This window comes from Protobothrops mucrosquamatus, unplaced genomic scaffold (genome assembly GCF_001527695.2).
Source record: "Protobothrops mucrosquamatus isolate PMUCROS unplaced genomic scaffold, P.Mucros_1.0 scaffold_39, whole genome shotgun sequence".
NCBI classification, from domain to species: domain Eukaryota; kingdom Metazoa; phylum Chordata; class Lepidosauria; order Squamata; family Viperidae; genus Protobothrops; species Protobothrops mucrosquamatus.
The window spans coordinates 148,184-159,030 of record NW_015386115.1 but is presented as its reverse complement, the minus strand read 5'-3'; the positions used below and the strand labels follow the sequence as shown (position 1 = coordinate 159,030).

Sequence of the window (10,847 nt, the reverse complement as noted above, 5' to 3'; positions counted from 1 at the left end):
CACACTTATTCCAATGGCAAGATGAAAACAGAGGGGCACATAGCTGCCAAATTCTCACTCTTGACAGCCTAGAGCAAACATTTGGTTTACTCAACGGCTCCTATTTTCACTTAATGACCGCTGCGAAAGTTGTAATACTATATCTGTCACATTGGTGACCTGTTTTGCGACCCTCACGAGTTAACCATGAACGGACGGGCTCCATTACAGTTACAAGTTAAGGACTACCTGTATTTTTATTTATTTGTTTTTCTTTATATAAGGACATTTTGCTTTCTTTTCTTTTTTTTCTTTTTTAAACCCAGCGTTTCCTTGCAACCTTCGGCGAGTTCCTTTCAAAAATTTTTAGTAAAGCTCGTGGCTGTTCTGCTTTTTTTTTCTTTTCTCTGTAGATGGGAAGTTATTGCCAATTACATGAATTTGCACTCCGCCACGGGGATAAGGCGAACGGCGAAAGACGTCATCAACAAAGCAAAGAACCTCCAGAAACTTGGTATCGTTACCTTTGTAAGATGGTCTGCATGCTTTCATTTTTACTGACCTTTTGTTTTAAATTCAGCGTTCAATCTGCGAGCTTAAAAATCAGGTCTGGCTATCCCCTGGAAATTTTTCCCCCCGTGTCCTCCAGTCTGAAGCCGAGGGACGAAATCTTGGAATCCACTGTCTCTCTTTTCTTCCTTGATCTCTGCTGGTTGCCGTTACACAACGTTCTGTCTGAATGCCTGAATGAAAGCTGTTATCTTGTTATCGTTCAGTAACCCTCTTAATCGGGGGTCTTCAAACTTGGCCCCTTTTATGACTTGTGGACTTCAACTCCCAGAATTCCTCAGCCAGGCACACAAGTTGAAATCCACAAGTCATAAAAGGGCCAAGTTTGAAGACCCTTGTGATAGATGATAGATAGATGATAGATAAATGATAGAGATAGATAGGATAGATAGATAGATAGATAGATAGATAGATAGATAGATAGATAGATAGATAGATAGATAGATAGATAGATAGATAGATAGATAGATAGATAGATAGATAGATAGATGATGGATGGATGGATGGATGGATGGATGGATGGATGGATGGATGGATGGATGATAGAGATAAATAGGATGGATAGATAGGTAGGTAGGTAGGTAGATAGATAGATAGATAGATAGATAGATAGATAGATAGATAGATAGATAGATAGATAGATAGATAGATAGATAGATAGATAGATATAATAGACCAAAGGTCTTCAAACATGGCTCTTTTATGACTTGTGGACTTCAACTCCCAGAATTCCTCAGCCAGGCATGCTGGCTGAAGAATTCTGGGAGTTGAACTCCACAAGTCAAGGGATCTTCAAACGTGGCCCTTTTATGACTGGTGGACTTCAACTCCCAGAATTCCTCAGCCAGGCACGCTGGCTGAGGAATTCTGGGAGTTGAAGTCCACCAGTCATAAAAGGGCCAAGTTTGAAGACCTCTGCTCTTAAATTAAAAGGTTGTCATTAAGCAGAATTCCCATTAATTCCAAATGAGATTTTAGGTATGTTCAGAAGCATTTACTTTGGTGCATCCATTGATTGTAAAAACTCTAGTGTAATGGAATTTGCACCAGACAAAATCTCTGCCTTGTGGAGCTTTATTCCAACACCCTATCGGATACTACATGTGTATAGAACAGTTAGCTGCTGTCCCTGAGAACATATATTAAATGGGGTTTCTGCTGCTCATGCTGGAGGCCAAATTGCTCCATTGATACAGATTTATCAAAGAAATGTAATTTGGTGGCCTTTCGGGAGAATAAAAAAAAAATCAAGCTGCGATTAAACAGTTGTTAGCCTAGCAAAATAACCAGAAATGGCTCCTTTTTTTTTAAAGAATTGGGGGGTGCTTAAACTAGGTGTACAAGCCTTTTGCTTCTGAGTAGGAAAAATAAGGGAGCCTGCCTTAAACAGACTCCACTTTCATTCCCAAGTTGCTTCCAGTGCAAGAAATGTTGTAGACGTGCAGACTAGATCGATGTGTGAATTAGTTATGCAGTCTGGAAAGAATCTACCATGGGGAAAGGGGAAAAAAAGCAGTCGTTGTTAAATATTATTACGAAATCCTTCCAGTATGAAGTGAAAAAGGACGTGTGTGTTACCAGACTTGAATCATTGGAGCGTACGATGAAATCTTGACTTAAATCAAAAAGTTGACGAAGGATCCGTAGAGCTTGTTTCCTGCAACTTCGTTAGCAGACGATCTCTCTTCATGTCTCCTTGTTGTTAGATCCCCTCCAAAAGGATGACATCAATAAGAAAGCTTTTGATAAATTTAAGAAAGAGCATGGAGTCATACCCCAAGCAGACAGCGCTGCCCCATCAGAGCGTTTTGAAGGTAAACGGAGAACGGAGGATACATCTGTTGGTATATTCTACTTGGGAATAGAATAGAATACAATAGAATGGGATGGGATGGGATGAGATGGAATAGAACATGAAATAGAATAGAATAGAACATGAAATAATAATAGAATAGAACAGAACAAAACAGAATAATGGAATGGAACAGAATAGAATAGAACAGAATGGAATATAGAATAGAATAGAACAGAATGGAATATAGAATAGAATAGAATCTGGAATAGAATAGAATCTAATCTGGAATAGAATCTGGAATGAATGGAATAGAATAGAATAGAATAGAATAGAATAGAATAGAATAGAATAGATGGAAGAATGGAATAGAATAGAATAAATGAAGAATGGAATAGAATAGAATAGAACAATAGATGAAGAATGGAATAGAATAGAATAGAATAGAATCAATGAAGAATGGAATGGAATAGAATAGGAAATAGAATAGAATAGATGAAGAATGGAATGGAATAGAAGAATAAAATAGAATAGAATAAATGAAGAATGGAATGGAATAGAAGAATAGAATAAGAATGGAATAGAATAAATGAAAAATGGAATGGAATAGAATAGGAAATAGAATAGAATAGAATAGATGAAGAATGGAATGGAATAGAAGAATAGAATAGAATAGAATAGAATAAATGAAGAATGGAATAGAATAGAATAGAATAGGAAATAGAATAGAATAGATGAAGAATGGAATGGAATAGAATAGAATAGAATCTGGAAGGGCCCTTGGAGGTCTTCTAGTCCAGCCCCCTGCTCAAGCAAGAGAACCTAGACCATCTCAGACAGGCGACTGAGATCTATTTAGCATTTTCACTGTGTTGCCAAGATAGCCTGAAGCATCGGGATTCCTTCCAATTCACAGACTAGACTAGGAAATAAAGCTAGCGCTGTCTTTGGGAAGCGACTCGTTGGTTTTTAAGAACAGTTATTAAAAATACGAAAGGCACTTCGGTGGGGAAGGAAGCTACCCATTTGGAATCCCGGCCATTGCGGAAGGGAAATACTTTCAAGGGAATTCTTTCCAGGAGTCCCTGCTCATTCGTCTCCCACAGTCTCCTTTACAGACGCCTCTCCGTGGACAACAGAAGAGCAGAAGCTTCTAGAACAGGCTCTGAAAACGTATCCGGTGAACACGCCCGAGAGGTGGGAGAAAATAGCAGCGTCCGTCCCAGGCCGATCTAAAAAAGACTGTATGAAGCGATATAAGGTGAGCCGGTGTCGGCTTTTGCTTTTCTTTTTTCTTTTAATTTTATGAATTTAAAACACTAAACACACCATTCAGCCCTGCAACAAGTGTAACTTTGGGAACTGGTCACAAACCCCCCGACATTCAGCACACTGCTGTAACTCTGAACGGTTGCGGAAGGAGTAACCCGGTCCTAATTCAAGGACTACCTGTTTGTAAATGAATAGTAAGTCCAGCCTTAATGTTGACTACGAGCTGCTTAAACCCATGAAGTAAAGGTAGTTCTCGGCTTACGACATTCGTTTAGCGACCACTGAAAGTCACAACAGCACTGAAAAAAAAAGACGACTCTTTTGCCCCAGGGTCACGGGATCGAAATTCGGCCGCTGGTTCCTATTTACGACGGTTGCAGCGTCCCCCCGGGGTCGCGGGATCCCCTCCTGACAAGCAAAGTCGACGGGGGGAGCCGGGTTCATTTAACAACCGTGTTACTAACTTAACAACTGCAGTGATTCGCTTAAACCAGGTCGTAAAATGAGGCAAAACTCACTTAACGGCCGACTCGATTCGTAAGTCGAGGACTGCCTGTATTTTTAATTTTGAAGCGAGAAGCTTCAATCCAGCATAACCGGATCCAAACCTGCCAGGTGGTGGGCCCAGGATTGTAATCTGAGCCCTGCTTTTCTTGCAGATGAACCTCTTCCACCAGTCTTAACAGATATTGAGAGCCTCACACACACACAACACACACACACCAAAGCCATGGATGCTCTTCATAGCATCTAATGACAAATGTTGAATTTGCTAACCGCTTGCAGTGCTTCTGTAGCGTCGTATGGCCAAGGGTCTTTTCAGCTGCTCCAGAAATAACCCGCTCAGGCACCGATTCCCGACCTTTTGTGGCTTGTGGTCCAGCTGGGGGTGTGTCGTGGGGGTTACCAGGCCGCAAGAGCATTGAGCTGCGCACACATGTGCGTGTGCCCCAGCCCGCTACCCATGGAAGTTGAGCTACGTGCGCACGGGTGCGTGCCAGCCCGTCTCTCGTGTGGCCCGGTAGCGGGCCGCAGCCCGGGGTTTAGGGACCCCTGTACTAAGGAGTCTCTCTCCTGGATTAAAAATAAAAAGGGCCAAATTCCATTTATTCTTTCTTTCTCTCTCTCTAGGAGCTGGTGGAGATGGTCAAGGCCAAAAAAGCCGCCCAAGAGCAAGTAGTGAATGCTGCTAAAACTAAGAAATGAGATTTTTTTCCCCTCCCCGCCCTCCGTTGACAATCCTAGTGCGTGTTTTTGTTTTGTAATAAAAAAAAAAAATACAAATGCAGAATCGACTTCGTTTTATTGTCTTCTTTTTCTAGACAGCCCTGCGGTTTTTCGAGGCTGCGTTGTCAGTTCGATCGGACAGATTATCGGGGGGTGGGGGCAGCAGCAGGGTCTCCCCTGAAAAAGCCAATCGGTGTCAGGGTGACTTTTTTTTTTTTAAATAAAAAGCCTGCCATTAGTAAAAAGGGGAACAAAAAAACCATCCTTCTAGTCCTGAAAGTTTAACTGTTGCCACAAATCAAATGTCTTGTTTGATCTCCATCACTATCAATCCCGAAGCCAATACATGCCGCTGCAGAGTCGGTCGTAATCAGGGAGCTGTTCAAGAGGACCTGGAGTAAGAAAAAGGAAGCTTATTACTCGGTGTCAAAGCTTGCGAAATGTTTAAAGAAGGAAATCAATTAACTACAGGCAGTCCTCATCTTACGACAGTTCAAAGTCACCACGATGTAAAAAGGATGTTGGGACTCTAGAAAGTGCAGAGAAGAGCAACAAAGATGATTTAGAGGACTGGAGGCTAAAACATATAAGGAACAGTTGTTGGAATTGGGTCGGTCTAGTTTAATGAAGAGAAGGACGAGGGGGGACATGATAGCAGTCTTGCAGTATCTCAGGGGCTGCCCCAAAGAAGAGGGAGTCAAGCTATTCTCCAAGGCGCCTGAAGGCAGGACAAGAAGCAGCGGATGGAAACTAATCAAGGAGAGAAGCAACCTGGAACTAAGGAGAAACTTCCTGACAGTGAGAACAATTAACCAGTGGAACAACCTGCCTCCAGAAGCAGTGAATGCTCCAACACTGGAAGTTTTTAAGAAGAGACTGGACAGCCATTTGTCTGGAATGGCATAGGGTCTTGAGCAAGGGGGTTGGACTAGATGACCTCCAAGGTCCCTTCCAACTTTATTATTATTATTTACAACGGCACGGAAAAATGTGAATTATGACAGTTTTTCACAGTTGCGATCTTGGCAACAACCTCACGATCACGTGATCAAAATCCAGACACTGGGCAACCGACTCATATTTACGATGGTCGCCATGTCCCGGGGGTGGGGGGGTCACATCGATCCCCTTTTGTGACCTTCTGACAAGCGAAGGCAATGGGGGTGCCGGATTCACTTAACAACTGGGTTACTGACTTGTCAACCGTGGCAAGAAACGGGACAAAACTCACCAAACAAAGTGTCTCATTTAACAACAGAAATTGGGGGCTCGGAAATTGTGGTCGTTAAGTCGAGGGTTAATGAAGCGCTTACCCACTGCTGCAACTGCAGGGCGCTTATTGTAGATGTATTTCGTACACACCTCCTTGATGGTCTGAGCGTCGACGGCCTGAAATAGGAAATGGAAACTGATTTTTGAACGAAGCTGAAGATGCAATTGACAGCCTACAGGCCAGCGAGTGATTTTCCGTTTTATAGACAAAAGATCGACTTTGGCAGAAGGAAAATTGCCATTTTTTCATACAACGCAGACTAAGAAAGTCCAAAACTGGGTGACTTTCTCTGTCAGCCCAGATAGATAGATAAGATAGATAGATAGATAGATAGATAGATAGATAGATAGATAGATAGATAGATAGATAGATAGATAGATAGATAGATGATAGATAGATAGATAGATAGACAGACAGACAGACAGACAGACAGACAGACAGACAGACAGACAGACATACTGGTAGATGATAGATAGATAGATAGATAGATAGATAGATAGATAGATAGATAGATAGATAGATAGATAGATAGATAGATAGATAGATAGATAGATAGATAGATAGATAGATAGATAGGAAGATAGGAAGATAGATAGGAAGATAGATAGATAAATAGATAGATAGATAGATAGATAGATAGATAGATAGATAGATAGATAGATAGATAGATAGATAGATAGATAGATAGATAGATAGATAGATAGATACCAGCAGACAGACATAGATGATAAATAGATAAGCAGATATAGATGATAGACAGACATACTGGTAGATGATAGATAGATAGATAGATAGATAGATAGATAGATAGATAGATAGATAGATAGATAGATGATAGATAGATGATAGATAGATAGATAGATAGATAGATAGATAGATAGATAGATAGATAGATAGATAGATAGATAGATAGATAGATAGATAGATAGATAGATAGATAGATAGATACCGGTAGACAGACATAGATGATAAATAGACATAGACAGATAGATAAGCAGATATAGATGATAGACAGACAGACATATTGGTAGATGATAGATAGAAGACAGACAGACAGATAGATAGATAGATAAGATTTCCTTTCACCAGGCAGGAAGTCTAACCTCCGAAGATTTACGCCTATTAACACACACACACAAACACACACACACACACACTGGCCCAATCGGACACGTTTACTGACTGCGCACATAAATGCTCCTTACTTCAATTCTTGCTTCAAGTTCGGGAATCGGGATCCGGCGATTGTAGCACAGCATCTGCCGTCCGATGTCTTCGCAAATGGGAGTGGAACCTAAAATTACAGATTCTTAAAGCCTGTCTGTAAATTAATTAAACCGAAGAGGAGGTAAATAATAATAATAATAATAAAAAACCCAACTAGCTCTATAGATCCTACCGTCTAGTTGTAGCAGCATGTTCGTCTTCAGCAGGTTTTTAGCACGGGCTACTTCGCTTTCCGTAACGCTGGTGCAGAGACGTATCCTGTCAGGTTGAAAGGCGATTAAGTGACTGACAGCTGCCATTTTACTTCGTAAAGTTTGGTTTTGTTCTCCCCGGGGGACTATTCAAGTGATCTGTCTGGAGTGCAGGTCATCCTCGATTTACGATCACATCTGAGCCCAAATTTCTATTGCTAACGCGAGATATTTGTTGAGTAGAGCTTGGCCCCATTTTAACGGCCTTTCTCGCCGTAAGTGAATCACCGCAGTTGAGATCAACTTAAGCAAGTGGTGCTTCCTTTTTCTGGTTATTTGGCTATAACTTTTCATAGAATACAGTACAGATCATTGAACAAACTATGTTGCGTTACATTCTTGATTAAATTATCTTTCCATTGATATATAATTTTATGGTACTACTCCCCCAAAAAAGTGGTGTTATTAGCCATCAAACCTCAAAAATACACTTTTCCCAAAAGGTTTCCACAATTTGGGCCACTACTGTATGCAAGCTTTTGCGTGGGAAACATAGAGCTGGTTTTGCTTCGTCTGGGCCAGGGGTAGGCAACCTTGGCCCTTTTATGACTCGTGGACTTCAACTCCCAGAATTCCTGAGCCAGCATGGGGGAACTATGGCCCCTTCATGGCTTATAATAATAATAATAAAGTTGGAAGGGACCTTGGAGGTCATCTGGTCCAACCCCCTGCTCAGGCAGGAAACCCTATACCATTTCAGACAAGTGGCTGTCCAGTCTCTTCTTAAAAACTTCCAGTGTTGGAGCATTCACCGCTTCTGGAGACAGGTGGTTCCACTGGTTAATTGTTCTATCAGGAAGTTTCTCCTTAGTTCTAGGTTGCTTCTCTCCTTGATGAGTTTCCATCCGTTGCTTGTGGACTTCAACTCCCAGAATTCCTGAGCCAGCATGGCTTAGCTTGGAAACTCTTCCTTTCTCCCTCAGCATGGCTGGCTCAGGAATTCTGGGAGTTGAAGTCCACGAGTCATAAAAGAACCAAGGTTGCCTACCCCTGGTCTGGGCCAATGTAGTTGATCCAGTAAAGTTCTACTCTTGGTTGAAATGACGTCCCAGGAGTTCCTTTTTCTGGATCCGCCAACTGGACAGTTGGTAGTTAGTTCCAACTCAAAGTTACTGTCCTTACCACTCCCTCTGAACGTAGTGCATCATATCCTCCAGGGTGGTTCCTTCGCAAACCATATAAAGACCCCACAGTCCGGTGTCCGTGTAACACGTATTGAAAGACTGGAAGCTGTGACAAAGGTTGCCATGACACGCCGCTTGAGCGAGCTTGCTGGAGAGATTCTGTTCAAAGGGAGAAGGACAACAAAGCTTTTCAATGCCCCTCCGAGCTCAGAGAAATGGAAGAGGTTTGGTTTGTAATCACTTGCTCCCAATTTACAAGACCACCTCTAGGTAGAAGTTGAAACTAAGTCCTTTGGCCACCTAATGAGAAGGAAGGACTCCCTGGAGAAGAGCCTGATGCTGGGAAAGATGGAGGGCAAGAGAAGAAGGGGACGACAGAGAAGGAGGTGGCTGGAGGGAGTCACTGAAGCAGGAGGCCTGAGCTTCAATGGATGGATGGATGGATGGATGGACGGATGGATGGATGGATAGAGATAGATAGATGATAGATAGATAGATAGATAGATAGATAGATAGATAGATAGATGATAGATAGATAGATAGATAGATAGATAGATAGATAGATAGATAGATAGATAGATAGATAGATGAGATTAGATATAGATAGACAGATATAGATAAGATTAGATAGATAGATGATAGAGATGAGATAGATGAGATTAGATATAGACAAGACAGACAGAGATAGATTTAGATAGATAGATGAGATTAGATATAGACAGATATAGATAAGATTAGATAGATAGATGATAGAGATGAGATAGATGAGATTAGATATAGACAGATATAGATAAGATTAGATAGATAGATGATAGAGATGAGATAGATGAGATTAGATATAAACAAGACAGATAGAGATAGATAGATAGATAGATAGATAGATAGATAGATAGATAGATAGATAGATAGATAGATAGATAGATAGATAGATAGATAAAGATAGACAGACAGATGAAAGAGAGAAACCATCAGAATTTCATAAATCATAATTCTCCTTTTCCAAGTGGGTTGTAACTTTGAGCAGCTGTTAAGTGATCGGTCATAAGTCGAGGACTGCCTGTGATCAAGAGACCAACCAAATCATTGCTACAGAAGAGTTCAAGACTCATTTTTGCCATTTCTGAAAAAAAATACCTGTCCCGCCTTCCCTCGTTGCCTCATCGCCCTACGTGGCCTCAGGAGACCCTGGGCTCCCGCACGGATGACTCTGAAATACCTTAAGCAGGAATGCCGAACTTCGCCTGGCTTGAGAAACTCATGTTTGTATTTCCCTGGAATTCGCGTTCTTAAAACCAGGCTACGCTTTTATCATGGAGCCGTCCCAGTAAACAAAGCAAGAACTCTTCAAAGCCGCCCAGTGGCTCACTCACCATTCCCCCGCCGAAAGAGCGGTCCCAGTTGCCAATCAGGGTGTTTGCCACCATCAGAGGGATGGTGTCCGGGTGACACCAGCCAGCTGCTTCCACCGCAACAGCCAGGTGCGCCAGAGGCATTTTGTTATCTCGAACTCGGATCTGAACAATCAAGGGACACAACGAACAAAGAACTTAGCCTGATGGCCACCTCCAAACTCCCAGCTTCACAATGGAATGGATATTAAAACTCGCAATTTGGGTCCCGACAACTCAACGAAGCAGTAATCCACCCCGTCCTTGGAAGAACTTACGGTGCAGGTTGGAGACAGATGCCCCTAAGGCACGGGTAGGCAACCTTGGCTCTTTTATGACTCGTGGACTTCAACTCCCAGCATGGCTCAGCTTGGAAACTCTCCCTTTCCCCTCAGCATGCCTGGCTGAGGAATTCTGGGAGTTGAAGTCCACAAGGCATAAAAGGGCCAAGTTTGAAGACCCCTGCTCTAAAGTTTCAAACCAGTAGTTCCACTGGATGTAGAGTTGGTCTATAGCAGGAGTGGGAAACCTTGGCTCTTGTATTTATTTATTTATTTATTTATTTATTGTTTATATTTATATCCCGCCCTTCTCCTTGCGGACTCAGGGCGGCTAACAACCAGATAAAAATGCAAATCCCAAAACTACAGATTAAAACATAATTAAAAACAAATATTAATAATTGGTCTAATTTATTTAAAATTACTTTAAAACCCCCATTAAAAACTTTCCCCTAGGCCAGTC

At 41.8% G+C, this 10,847-nt stretch overlaps 2 protein-coding genes across 2 annotated transcripts in view; one reads left to right on the top strand and one right to left on the bottom strand.

The window, feature by feature from the left end:
* DNAJC2 (DnaJ heat shock protein family (Hsp40) member C2) overlaps nt 1–4,872 on the top strand; it is a 19,743-nt gene extending 14,871 nt beyond the window's left edge. The window contains exons 14-17 of the mRNA XM_015810677.1: nt 393–493; nt 2,256–2,363; nt 3,448–3,602; nt 4,745–4,872. Coding sequence (XP_015666163.1) covers nt 393–493; nt 2,256–2,363; nt 3,448–3,602; nt 4,745–4,819 — 439 coding nt within the window. The 3' untranslated portion in view covers nt 4,820–4,872. The remainder of the gene's footprint in view (nt 1–392; nt 494–2,255; nt 2,364–3,447; nt 3,603–4,744) is intronic.
* A 27-nt stretch (nt 4,873–4,899) lies between these two features.
* PMPCB (peptidase, mitochondrial processing beta subunit) overlaps nt 4,900–10,847 on the bottom strand; it is a 12,033-nt gene continuing 6,085 nt past the window's right edge. Inside the window, exons 7-12 of the mRNA XM_015810719.1 lie at nt 10,086–10,229; nt 8,714–8,874; nt 7,513–7,598; nt 7,319–7,407; nt 6,154–6,229; nt 4,900–5,232 (exon numbers count right to left, since the gene is read on the bottom strand). Coding sequence (XP_015666205.1) covers nt 5,168–5,232; nt 6,154–6,229; nt 7,319–7,407; nt 7,513–7,598; nt 8,714–8,874; nt 10,086–10,229 — 621 coding nt within the window. The 3' untranslated portion in view covers nt 4,900–5,167. The remainder of the gene's footprint in view (nt 5,233–6,153; nt 6,230–7,318; nt 7,408–7,512; nt 7,599–8,713; nt 8,875–10,085; nt 10,230–10,847) is intronic.